The 14,510-nt window shown below is 44.0% G+C and overlaps 1 protein-coding gene across 1 annotated transcript in view; it reads right to left on the minus strand.

The window, feature by feature from the left end:
• LOC126199187 (tetraspanin-2A) overlaps nt 1-14,510 on the minus strand; it is a 325,622-nt gene that overhangs the window by 6,502 nt on the left and 304,610 nt on the right. The window contains exons 2-3 of the mRNA XM_049935965.1: nt 7,226-7,402; nt 1,845-2,030 (exon numbers count right to left, since the gene is read on the minus strand). Of these exons, the coding sequence (XP_049791922.1) occupies nt 1,845-2,030; nt 7,226-7,402 (363 nt within the window). The remainder of the gene's footprint in view (nt 1-1,844; nt 2,031-7,225; nt 7,403-14,510) is intronic.

Below are 14,510 nucleotides of genomic sequence, written 5' to 3' on the forward strand. Positions count from 1 at the left end.
TGGATGATAGAAGGAAGCACAATATATTGAAGAAAAGACAGAAACACGGTAGTATCAGTCATTTGGGACAGAAATAAACAGTAAGTGCAGGGAAACTAGGGCGAAATGGCTGCAGGAGATATTAGAAGATGTCGAAGAACGGATTCAACATATAAAAAATAAATATACAGTTAGGCCTCTACGCGTTGGAGAAAATATCCGATGATATGACGAAGAAGAAAGAGAAGTCGATTTGGGAAACATAGGTCATCCAGTTTTACTGTCAGAGATTTACAGAGCTGTGGAAGACTTGCAGTGAAACAAGCAAAATGAATAGCTAAGATATCTTCGGAGTTTCTAAACTTAGTAGAAAAAAATGGCAACCAAACGAATATTGAAGATGGTATGAATAAGAGTGGAGACATACTACCAGACTCTCAGAAAACTGTCATCCTCACAGGTCCGAAGACAGCAAAGGTAGATTAGTTCGTTACTTATCGCACACTCACTTTTACTGATCAGGAATCCAAGATGCTGACGAGGACTGATACAGCAAGACAATGGAAAAATCGTAACCCCTTCATAGGATTTGTCCTTCTTGAAAAATCGTTAGACAATGTAACACAAATGTGCGAATTTCGCAGAATAACATGAAGGAAAAATACTGGTAATAGTCGGTATTTGTAGGATCCAAGAAAGAAAAATAATATTGGATGACCAAGAACCAAGCCCTCAGGCCTAAGACAGGAATGCAGTATTTCGCCTTTATTGTTTAATCTGTACATCTAAGAAGTAAACATTGAAAGAAAGTTTGAGGAGTGCGGTTAAAATTCAGGGTGAACGAGTACCAGTAATAAGATTCAGGTGGCATTGCTACCCTCAGTGAAAGCGAGGAAGAATTATAGGACCTACTGAAAGGAATGAGCAATCTACTGAACGCAGAATATGGATTAAGAGTAAACTGAAGAAGTTCAAATAGCTCTGAGCACTATGGGACTTAACATCTATGGTCATCAGTCCCCTAGAACTTAGAACTACTTAAACCTAACTAACCTAAGGACATTACACGCATCCATGCCCGGGGCAGGATTCGAACCTGCGACCGTAGCGGTCACGCGGTTCCAGACTGAAGCGCCTAGAACCGCACGGCCACAGCGGCCGGCAAACTGAAGAGGTCAGGAAAGTAATGAGGAGTATCTAAAATTAGATAAGCGATACACTTGAAAGCAAAATTCGGGACCGCAATGAAGACGACGTGAAAGGTTTCTATCCTGCAAGTAAAATAACACATTCCGGTCGAAGCAACGAGGGCATAAAAAACAGAGTAGCACATGCACAGCGTAAATTCATGGCCAAAAGGACTATTTCAGTATCAAGCGTCATGCTTGTTGTGAAGTAGACATTTCTGAGGATGTCCATTTCATCACAACACTGTATTTAAGTGAATCGTGGATTACGACAACACCGGAAAGGAAGAGACTCGAGGCGTTTGACATGTGGCGCTGTAGGTGGATGTTAAAAATTAGATCGACGGATAAGAAAGGGGGAAGTTTTACACAGAACTGGCGAAGAGAGAAATGTATCGACATTACCGAAAAGAAGACGGGAAAGATTGATAGGACAATTGTTGAGACATCTATGGAGCTCGAGGGAACTGTAGAGGTTAAAAACTTTGGGGGAAGACTGTGACTGGAATACCTCCGACAAATAATTAAGGAAGTAGGGTGCAAGCGTTATTCTGAGACGAAATGGTGTGCGCAGGAGAGGAATTTGTGGTGGGCAGTGTAAAAAAGGAATTAACCTGACTGACAAATTGCCGGCGACAGCGAAGATGCAGAGCAGTGAGGGGCTGAAGTGAGACTCACGTTGATGAAGCAGACGAGCATGGCGAGCGCGCAGATCCAGGCGGCCTTGTCCTGCAGGAACCAGGTGAGCTCGTCGACGCAGCCGTAGAAGTAGACGTTGCCGGTGACGGTGTCCCGGCAGCTGCTGGACAGCGGCTGCTTCAGCGACATGTAGTCGCTGGGGCCGTCCGCGCCGCAGCAGCCCACCTGCGGAAACACGGCGGCGGTCAAAATCGAGGGAATGCTGGGAATCACTGAAGGAACCGTTTTTCACTTATACCGGTTTTCTATAAACTCCAGTTTAACCTGACAGTGAATACTGCTCAAAGTACCGGGTGATCAAAAAGTCAGTATACATTTGAAAACTTAATAAACCACGGGATAATGTACATAGAGAAGTAAAAATTAAAACACATACTTGGAATGGCATGGGGTTTTATTAGAACAAAAAAAAAACAAAGTTCAAAAAATGTCCGACAGATGGCGCTGGACAGCAGGCAACTGATACCGTGACGGGTGAGAGGTACGCCGATATGTTACAGAATCGCATCATCCCCAGCCTGGCTGATAAACACCTGCTGGAACGTACGATGTTTATGCAAGCTGGCGCTCCACCCCATATTGCTGGATGCGTGAAAGATCTCTTGCGCCCGTCGTTTGGTGATGATTGTGTGCTCAGCCGCCACTTTCGTCATGCTTGGCCTCCCAGGTCCCCAGACATCAGTCCGTGCGATTATTGGCTTTGGGGTTACCTGAAGTCCCAAGTGTATCGTGATCGACCGACATCTCTAGGGATGCTGAAAGACAACATCCGGCGGCAATGCCTCATCATAACTCCGGACATGCTTTACAGTGCTCTTCACAACATTATTCCTCGATTACAGCTATTGTCGAGGAATGATGGTGGATATATTGAGCATTTCCTGTAAAGAACAACATCTTTGCTTTGTCTTACTTTGTTATGCTAATTATTGCTATTCTGATCAGATTAAGCGCCATTTTTTGAACTTTTGTATTTTTTTTAGTTCTAATGAAACCCCATGTCTTTCCAAATATGTGTGTCAATTTGTACCTCTTTATCTACATTATTCCGTGATTTATTCAGTTTTCAAATTTGTACTGACTTTTTGATCACCCTGTAAATGGTTTCTGAAGTAACCAATTTTCGGTTTTAATTTTTGTCAGTTCCTAAGGTAATCGTAAACAGCGGACAAAGACTAAAAAATCCTATGGTTCCCTGAGAATTCTGCATTATAAGTGTCAAGATATATAGAATCAAAATATTAAATAAAATAAGAAAATTAAATAAAACTTACGCTGTCACTTTTCTCGAAAAGTGGTAAGGGGTTGAATGTTACAAAAAAAATCATTAGTTTTTTCGTATTGATTCTATTTTTTTAATCCCTGCTCTAAAGTCATGTTTTAATTGCACATTACGAACAGTCCCACCCACGTCGTGTGACTAGGGCCTCCCGTCGGATAAACCGTTCGCCGTGTGCAAGTCTTTCGATTTGACGCCACATCGGCGACTGGCGTTTCGATGGGGATGGAATGAGGATGATTAGGACAACACAACACCCAGTCCTGAGCGGAGAAAATCTCCGACCCAGCCCGAAATCGAACGCGAGCCCTTAGGATTGACATTCCGTCCCGCTGACCAATCAGCTACCGGGGCAGACATTACGAATAGTTACAGCTACAGAATGAAAACAGAGGCTGGAAAGCTCTACTTTCTGTTTCCAAGGAAGAAAACGGGATAAAAGCATAAACAGATTCAGGCAGCAGGTCAGCAGTTGTCAATTTTTGTCATAAACTATGAACAAATTGTTAATTTTTTAGTTTCCTACTTACGTGATGTCACAGATTTAATGTGCTTCTTTCCGTTTTCAATCTGTTACCAAAATAGAGCGTTTTACTTCATTTGGCTCCGAGCACTATGCGACTTAACTTCTGAGGTCATCAGTCGCCTAGAACGTAGAACTAATTAAACCTAACTAACCTAAGGACGTCACACTCATCCCTGCCCGAGGCAGGATTGGAACCTGCGACCGTAGCGGTCGCTCGGTTCCAGACTGTAGCGCCTAGAACTGCACGGCCACTTCGGCCGGCTTTACTTCATTGTTAACGCGGTTTGTAAAATACATCCAGACAAGTGATAGCGCCACTCTGTAATACAACCGACGGGTCCAGCGACGACAACGAGATACTGCCATATTGACCAGATGGGGCGAGCCTTACACACTACGCATACACACGTACTGTCCCGTAGGCCACGCTGCGTAACAACAGATACACTATTGTCTTAGCAACGCTATGTCAATTCTTATGCCATGTGTTCGTTCTTCTGTTCTAACTGTTGGCGCTGTTATTAAAATAGCAGTTATCGCTCTTCCCATTTTCTGTAACAAACCAGTATTCAAGCAGAATATGAGGACTACATCGCTTCACTATTCTTCACTCTTACAAATCCCTGATCAGCCCCATCTTTTGCTATGCCAATGTTGCATTGACATCCGACCTACCCTAATTCTTTCTCTCCAGATCCTCGAACGCCATGCTTTCTGCCTGACTTTCCACATCTGCTTACCTTCCCCCCAAAAGGATCCTTAACCTAGTCATCAAATTCCCTCCTCTCCTCTCTCACATAGAACACCTCCGGACAATCTACGCCTCAGCAAACTCCACTCCAGAAATCATGTCGTCATGTACCTCTCCAATTTTAGGGTGCTGCCACGCCTCTGCCTACACACCCCACCAACGCTCGACCTGCACACCCTCCACATCCTCTCCCAAAGAAATTTCAACCATCTTCCTCCCCCGGATCATGAACTCCACCCCAAAATATAGCCCTCCAACCAACTCTGAATTCGTTCCACCTCTCCATATCCCTCCCAGCCCTTTTCTTCCCCTTCCCACTCCTGCTCTTTCTCCTCCTCCCAGTCGCTACTCACTCCCTTTTTCTTTCACATTCACAGAGCCCAATGCCATCCACCCCTCTCTCCCCGTCCCTCAACAACCAGCCCTATGTCCCTGTCATTGACACCTCTTATTAGCCCTGAGTTCCGATCCCCGGCCGGCCGCGGTGGTCTAGCGGTTCTAGGCGCTCAGTCCGGAACCGCGCGACTGCTACGGTCGCAGGTTCGCATCCTGCCTCGGGCATGGATGTGTGTGATGTCCTTAGGTTAGTTAGGTTTAAGTAGTTCTAAGTTCTAGGGGCCTGATGACCACAGATGTTAAGTCCCATAGTGCTCAGAGCCATTTGAACCATTTTTCCGATCCCCACCACTCATCTCTCTCCCTCTGTAGCTACTTTCCCTTTCGTCTACCATCTCAGGGAAGGTCCTTTTGACTTTCGGTGAAAGTGTGCAGTGCTCTGTTTTTAATTGTAAGTATCTCTTCTGTGTCGCTCGGTGTTGTTCCAGTGTCTTTTAGAGTGTTTTTAGTACTCTTCATGTAGTCTTTAAACTCTGCTGTTTGACCTTTTTTTTTATTACTGCTTTCAGCTATTCGTTGAGCCAGCCTGATTACGTTAGTCTTTCATAATCGTCATATTTCACCACTATTTTAAAATCATTGTCATAATGTCTTCATGTTTATATGTCAGCGCTTAAGTATGTATGGTCCCCTGCCTGAAGAGCTGGTATTGGGGCGAGGAGGGATAAAATCACAATATAGACAACAACAAAAAGCCTAAGAACACGTCTGGAAGCAAACATTTTTCAAGGTATGTAAATGTAGTCTCCATTTCCGTTTCTTTTAATCTTGCACAAAGAACATTTTCCTCAAATATTACATCATAAATCGTCATAGGAGGTATTTTCCATGTTTATAAACTACGTTACAGACCAGGATATGACAGCAATGTCTGTCGAAACCGGTTGTCGAAAACAAGTTTTATGCGATCTTGCTACAGAGAGATTTTTAGCAAGTAAAACAGATCGCTCTTTGACATTTCCCAACATGAGTGAAACGTGGTAATTAAGGAATGCAGGATTGGGTTACGATTGTGGACGGGGCCCGAACCAATTACTTTTGGTGTGCTTGGCAATTTCACTCATTTAATTTAATAAATAATTTTTGAAAACAAGCCAGTGAGTTCTGAATCAGACTTTTAAGACACGTAACCACAATCACGGCTGAAGGCCTTTAACGCGAGAAATGGCAATTACTGAAAACTTAACAAATACATAAAATACAGACAGCAAATAAATTCTAAAAACAACCCAATGTGGACGCAATTAGAATTTTAAGGCAAGTAACCACTATCATGGCTGAAGGCCTTTAATGCCAAAATGGCAATTATAAAAGAATGTTACAAATATACTGTCAAACAGCTAATGGGATGGAAAAAGTTAATTATAAAAAAAAAACAGATCCCCAAACAGGTGAGGCAAATGATGGTAACTTAATAACAAAATAATAAAATAATACACAAGGGCCAGTGACAGACGGTGCTCCAGGAATCGACCTCTGAGTAGGTCACACCAAAAACACTTTCGCAAGCGAAGAGAGATGCATACAAGATTTGCATTCAGATCACAAGATGGTAACTCAGACTAGTGGCAGTCTAACGAGCGACTAATGATAATCTTGGTGAGGCTACCTGACGTCCAGCAAACCCACTCAAAAATTTAAAATCAGGCCAAAGCCGGAACCGACAGTCGGGACCCCGCCCGCAGAATATTGTGCTTAGACCGCCCGGAACAAGATGGAATGACAACCACCAAGGTAGAAGAATCGCCAACCAACCAACAAACACAACTGTCACCTCGCCCAAAGAGTACGTTGAGTAAAACCCGTGGCCCAAACCACAGTACAATAAAATCAGAGTCACAGGAGAATCACGGGATTTCACACTGGTGAAGGTTTCTCTACGCGAATTGAAAACGCACTCAAACTTGCAGGATCCGGTTCCGACGAGGTCGTGCGCCCTCGTGACCACAACCCTCTTCGATGCGGCAGTGCATACACGCCCCCAGCAGCCTCGCCGTGTTGTCGCTCTGCGCGGGTCAGGCTGCTCCTGCGTCCCCAACCGAAAACCACACTCAAACCACACGGAAGAAGCACGAGGTCGCCCCAAAGACAGGGCAGCAGAACTACATATCTATAAGCGCCGCTGCTGCCACTAGCGGAGAGGCAACGCTTACGAAACCGAGTGGCGCCAGTGAACACGAGAAGAAGACAACCATGCCAACCAAACGATACGGTCTGGCAGAAACCTAAACACGGCACCAACGAGAGCCGCAACACGGCTTAATAGAAGAAAATTGAATCTATAACGTAGTCCAGGGTTCGGAGTACAGCTTGATCCGAATTAATATTTTGTGATAATCCATGATCGACTCCCTTTAAACCGGAATTTAGAAGAATGTCAGCTTCAGGAAGTGTCTGTGTGCACTCACGTTTTCCTGGATCATGTGCAGCGTGGAGGCGCTCCTGGGGTTGTTGGAGTCGGCGATGAGCGACCGCATGGCCTGCCGGATGAGCGGCTCTATCTGGGAGTTGATGGTGCTGAAGTCCAGCAACACGGCCGAGCCCGCCATGCCCAGGATGAAGCCGAGCACCTGCGTGGCGATGAACTGCAACACAACCAAACAGGCCGCCGTCAGCAGGACCGTTCGCGTTTCGAAATGAAATATCTTGCGTGAGAATGTCTTAGGTGACTATATTAAGTTTAGCTTCGGGAAAGGTAAAGGCAGCAGAGACTCATTTCTGTCGTTGCCGTCGACTATGGACGCAAAACCGCAGAAAAACGAAAACCACTTCGTAGAATTTGTCTATCGGCAAAAATCGGTCGATAGTGTAAAGTTTGTGTGCTCATTTCCCGAAATAATCTGTAGCGAAAGTTGGATATTATTCAGTATTTATAGGATCCAGGTAGGAAAAATAAGATTGCAAGAACGAAGTCCTCGGAGTAAAACGGATGTGTGACGGTGTTGCAGTCTTTCACACTTGATGTGTAATCAGTGCATGGAAGAAGCAATTACAGATATCATAGGTAGGTTCAGAAGTGTGATGTCAATTAACTTAGCTGTTGTCTATCAGATCTTTCTGCAGATACTTCCCTATGTACATTTTGAATCTCCTTTACACAAAAAGAATCTATTAGGTGACTGTTGTGAGAGATACATGTCACAATAATTATTTGCTGTTTTAGTTTACTCACAGCGACTCTGAACGTTTCAGGTGACTGTTTTAGTTTGTTCCTCCAAACATTATTGGAACTACCAACTGTTATAGTATACAAATTTTCCGAAACTCAAATTTTTTTTACAATTTCGTATACAGAGTGTTACAAAAAGGTACGGCCCAACTTTCAGGAAACATTCTTCACGCACAAAGAAAGAAAATATGTTATGTGGACATGTGTCCGGAAACGCTTGCTTTCCATGTTAGAGCTCATTTTATTACTTCAAATCACATTAATCATGGAATGGAAACACACAGCAACAGAACGTAGCAGCGTTACTTCAAACACTTTGTTACAGGAAATGTTCAAAATGTTCTCCGTTAGCGAGGATACATGCATCCACCCTCCGTCGCATGGAATCCCTGATGCGCTGATGCAGCCCTGGAGAATGGCGTATTGTATCACAGCCGTCCACAATACGAGCACGAAGAGTCTCTACCGGGGTTGCGTAGACAAGAGCTTTCAAATGCCCCCATACATGAAAGTCAAGAGGGTTGAGGTCAGGAGAGCGTGGAGGCCATGGAATTGGTCCGCCTCTACCAATCCATCGGTCACCGAATCTGTTGTTGAGAAGCGTACGAACACTTCGACTGAAATGTGCAGGAGCTCCATCGTCATGAACCACATGTTGTGTCGTACTTGTAAAGGCACATGTTCTAGCAGCACAGGTAGAGTATCCCGTATGAAATCATGATAACGTGCTCCGCTGAGCGTAGGTGGAAGAACATGGGGCCCAATCAAGACATCACCAACAATGCCTGCCCAAACGTTCACAGAAAATCTGCGTTGATGACGTGATTGCACAATTGCGTGCGTATTTTCGTCAGCATGTTGATTGTGAAAATTTACAATTTGATCACGTTGGAATGAAGCCTCATCCGTAAAGAGAACATTTGCACTGAAATGAGGATTGACACATTGTTGGATGAACCATTCGCAGAAGTGTACCCGTGAAGGCCAATCAGCTGCTGATAGTGCCTTCACACGCTGTACATGATACAGAAACAACTGGTTCTCCCGTAGCACTCTCCATACGGTGACGTGGTCAACATCACCTTGTACAGCAGCAACTTCTCTGACGCTGACATTAGGGTTATCGTCAACTGCACGAAGAATTGCCTCGTCCATTGCAGGTGCCCTCGTCGTTCTAGGTCTTCCCCAGTCGCGAGTCATAGGCTGGAATGTTCCGTGCTCCCTAAGACGCCGATCAATTGCTTCGAACGTCTTCCTGTCGGGACACCTTCGTTCTGGAAATCTGTCTCGATACAAACGTACCGCGCCACGGCTATTGCCCCGTGCTAATCCATACATCAAATGGGCATCTGCCAACTCCGCATTTGTAAACATTGCACTGACTGCAAAACCACGTTCGTGATGAACACTAACCTGTTGATGCTATGTACTGATGTGCTTCATGCTAATACTGTAGAGCAACGAGTCGCATGTCAACACAAGCACCGAAGTCAACATTACCTACCTTCAATTGGGCCAACTGGCTGTGAATCGAGGAAGTACAGTACATACTAACGAAACTAAAATGAGCTCTAACGTGGAAATTAAGCGTTTCCGGACACATGTCCACATAACATCTTTTCTTTATTTGTGTGTGAGGAATTTTTCCTGAAAGTTTGGCCGTACCTTTTTGTAACACCCTATATACGGCCATCACACGTTTTGTAGCCTGAACTGTCAGTCCTTGCTGGCAACGTACAGTTTCAATCTGAGTTTTATTACGATCCAGGAGACCGTACTTTGATTCGATTTCAACATTGCTGCTGACTGTTGGTGCTGGTAAATCGTTGGCACACTTTTTTCGCATTTGTAATTGGTTGCTTTGTTACTGTTGGTTGTAAACAGAAAATGTTTTGTTGAACAAATCACCTTAGCAATATTTTATAGTCTCATCATGTACTACACCTACATAAGAGGGTCACTACACAAGAAATGCACACTATTTTTATAAAAATACAGTTTTCATTCCGCATGTGTGAAAGTCTTACAGTGTGTAGATACAGCCTTCCTACTTGCTTTCAAACTTAGTTCTACATGTTCGCGTGAGTGGCGCCGTCACAGGATGTCTTCAAGACGGCTGCTACACTTGACGTTCGTCAGAAGCAACGTGCTGTCATAGCATTCCTGTGCTGTGAAAACGAGACAGTGGGAAACATCTACAAGAGGTTGAAAAATGTGTATGTAGATACTGCTGTCGATCGCAGTACAGTTAGTCTGTGGGCAAGCAGGTTACGTGATGAAAGCGGGCACGGCAATATTGAGGATTGTTCTCGCAGCGGCAGGCCACTTACTGCACACACTCCAGACAATGTGCAGAGAGTTAACGAATTGGTGACTGCTCACAGACGCATCACAGCGAACTAATTGTCACGCTACGTTGGGATAAGTGAAGGAAGCGTTTGCAGAATACTGAAAGTGTTAGCGTTAAAAAAGGTTTGTGCCAGGTGGATTCCCAGGATGTTGACAGTGGCTCACAAAGAAACAAGAAAAACGGTATTCCGCGAACTTTGGGAACAGTACGAGAATGGTGGAGATGAATTTCTGGGAAGAATTGTGACAGGTGATGAAACATGGCTCCATCATTTTTCACCAGAGACGAAGATGCAATCAATGGAGTGGCATCATGCAAATTCATCCAAGAAAAAAAAAAATTCAAAACCACACCTTCTGCTGGTAACGTTATGGCTACAGCTTTTTTCGATTACGAAGGACTCTTGCTTGTGGACATCATACCAAGTGGAACCACTATAAATTCTGATGCATATGGGACGACACTGAAGAAACTTCAAGCTCGACTGAGTCGTGATCGACCACGTCGGATGTTTTGCTGTTGCACGACAATGCATGGGCACATGTCAGTCAAAAAACCTTGGAAGCGATCACAAAACTCGGATGGACAACACTGAAACACCCGCCTTACAGTCCTGACCTGGCTCCATGTGACTATCATCTCTTTGAGACACTGGAACAAGGTTTGAAGATGATGGGTCCTTTCTGCACGCTGCCGAACAGTGGCTCCAACAGGTTGGTCCTGAATATTACCGTGCGGGTTTACAGGCACTGGTTCCAAGATGGCGTAAGACAGTTGAAAGGGATGGAAATTATGTGGAGAAATGAAAATATTGTTCCTGAAGGATATATCTACACACTGTAAGACTTTCAAACATGTAGAATAAAAGATGGATTTAAAATAAAATAGTGTGCATTTCTTTTGGAGTGACCCTTGTATTTATTGTGTAGTTTAATGTCATTATCTTAATATTTATTGTGGGTTAGAGCCAACTTTCTTATAATAGAGTATCTTTTATTTCGTTATTTCAGTGTAGTTTCATATTATAGGATCTCAGAAATTACTCTCTTCAAACACGTTGACCTTCAGAAACTGGTTACTGCCTACGTTATTATCGCGTTGGAGTACTGCGTTTTCGTTTTAACTTTATTCACTTTACAGATAAAAACAATCCTACAAACTTTGAATATTTGATTAGTGATCTGATTTATCTCCAAAAGAAGATTAAGAGCTGAATATATGGTGCCAAAGTATTATTTACCTTCACGACATTAACTTCGTGTAGTGGAGCGTTAATACCACTAATAAGATGTATTATTAGTCTCGCAGTAGCCGAAGAGTTTGAAAAACGCTATAGCAGGTTTTTCGCAATATCATCCTGTGGTTTTGTATGAGTGACAGACGGATTCTAAAGGAATTTGCTCTCCACTATTGTCCACTTGTACAGTCCGCCGCAGTTCGTACGAAACGCGGCCTCTGCAGCAGAGTTTGTCAGATTCTCAGTATAAAAGCTCTCTAATGTAAGATGTTTGCTTTACGTTGTTTGTTGATTACTGTAACTGGACGAAAAATTTTAAAAAGCACCTAAACTGCTACATGTTGATACTGATAAAATATAGCCTACGTGTACAAACTATTACGTAGCAAAAATAGATCAAAAAAACATCATATGATTCTAGACAATGAATTTCTGTTCCAACTTGAAATAGACTTCAACTCTACAGGACGAGATTGTCAGTCTAAACGTACAACACGTAACTCACAGAATACTGTAATAATCGTAAGATGCAAATGTACTGTGACGTGCTTGCCGTCACTGCGGGAGTCGGTCAGCATAGCGTCTTAGTGTCGCTGCCCTATCGCATTCGTTAACCCCAGATACGATATGCATTATAGTAAGACTAGACTGACAAGGGAAAGTCCCCATCGCACCGCCCTCAGATTTAATGGGAAAAGGGCCCGGGGGATAGGCCGTCAAAATCTGAATTTGGATCAAGCACGAACAGTAGAAGAAGGTGTAATGAACAGTGAAAATAGAAGCAGAAAAGAAACAGCGAACGGTCCAAGCTCAAGATGTGTAACGTGGAGCGAAACTCCAGAGCTGTGGTGTAGTGTTTGTGTGATTACGGTGCTGAACTGCCAAGAGGGAGATCCGGGCTACGTTTCCTCACTCCTGTCCCCATCAAACGAACGTTGCACCACGACACAGACACAGATTTCAATACAGCGAACAGATGCGACAATGACAAGACGGACGATTCGTAATTTTGTGGAGAAAAGAAAAGTAGCACGATGGAGACTTGAACACGGACCTCCTCCTCCGCTGTTCAGTGCCGTGAGGATATAACCACGACGCCGTGGCACTTCCAAGTCGCTCGATGTTGTACATCTTGAGCTTGGAACGTTCACTATTTCTATTTTGCTTCTTTTTTCACAGTTCAGCATAGCTTCTTCCAGCTTTCATACTTGATCTGTGTTCGGATTCTGACGGGCTATCCGCTGGGTCATTTCACCACTTAAGCTGAGGGGGGAGCGATGGGGAGCTTCGCTTATAAGTGAAACTGCACAGCAGCAGGGGGGCGCAGCACGACACGGCTCTATTCAGTACACCGCATTTGAACTGCAGCAGCGCGACAATACGTAGCAAGAACTGAATGTAAAACGATCGGCAACTTCTGAGCAAAATGGACGAAAGTGCCATGGATGTCATGATACATTCTTTGGTAAGTGAGGGCTGATTCAAATGGCTCTGAGCACTATGGGACTTAACTTCTGAGGTTATCAGTCCCCTAGAACTTAGAACAACTTAAACCTAACTAACCTAAGGACATCACACACATCCATGCCCGAGGCAGGATTCGAACCTGCGACCGTAGCAGTCGCGCGGTTCCGGACTGCGCGCCTAGAACCGCTAGACCACCGCGGCCGGCGGTAAGTGAGGGAGAAGACTATGAGTTTTTATATGTGAACTTTAGAGACATTGGAAAGAAAAGCGATGTGTGGATTACTTCATGGTCAGTTTTAAAAACAAAACTGGTTACAAATACTTTGAATATACCAAGCCCAAAAGAATAACCTGGCGTCAGAATCCGATTGTCTCTCGTGATTCTTAGAGAAGGTGAGACCTTATCCTTACTCAATTAGACGACCAATCGAAAAACGTATGCTGTTACATACATAACAAAGTGCGAAGAGTTTCAGAAAACGCTCTTGGAATATTGATCCAAAAATTTATGGTTTAGCATCACAAGATCTGTCTCAAAAGTGTTCAAATGTGTGTGAAATCTTATGGGACTTAACTGCTAAGGTCATCAGTCCCTAAGCTTACACACTACTTAACCTCAAGTATCCTAAGGACAAACACATACACACACACACACCCATGCCCGAGGGAGGACTCGAACCTCCGCTGGGACGAGCCGCACAGTCCATGACTGCAGCGCCCCTGACCGCTCGGCTAATCCCGCGCGGCGATCTGTATCAGTGTGGAACATGTAGAGAACGTGATTCTTCTCAATTGTGTCTTCCACAACTTTCTCAGAAGGTATATAGTGTTGTTTGGAGTAATACAATTACGAGATCATTCTCATATAGCAGCCAATCAATTACAAGCGTAGTAGTTTGGTGGAGCAAAGCGACTTTGTAAACAGGGGATGTCGTTGAAGAGAAAATCGGTGGTAAAAGTATGTAATAATAAGCATGTAGGTACAAAAAAAATAGCGACCAAATTGTCTCTTTCAAAATTAAAAAAAAGTTGGTCGGTTGGTTGATTTGTGGGAAGAGACTAAGCACCAAGGTCATCGGTCCCATTTGATTAGGGAGGGATAGGGAAGACAGTCGGCCGTGCTCTTTCAAAGAAACCATTTCGGCATTTGCCTGGAACTAATTAGTGAAATCACTGAAAACTTAAATCAGAACAGCGGGTTTGAATCGTCGTTCTCGAGAATGCGGGTCCAATGTGCTAACCATTGGGCTATCTCGTTCTAAAAACAAGTAATTTGTAGGTATTCGTACGTCATGTTCCTACTAAGTAATTCCGCTGCCGCGTATTGCGCTCTGTTTCATCCGATTTCATACAAGCAATATCTGGTCGCGTCGTGCATCGCTGCTCTACTGTAGCGCAGTTCCACCCAGTGCGGTCTTACCCTTACAGCCAACTATCCCTCAATAAACATATCCGCATGCTTTGATTTTA

Source organism: Schistocerca nitens, chromosome 8, assembly GCF_023898315.1.
Source record: "Schistocerca nitens isolate TAMUIC-IGC-003100 chromosome 8, iqSchNite1.1, whole genome shotgun sequence".
Taxonomy (NCBI): Eukaryota; Metazoa; Arthropoda; class Insecta; order Orthoptera; family Acrididae; genus Schistocerca; species Schistocerca nitens.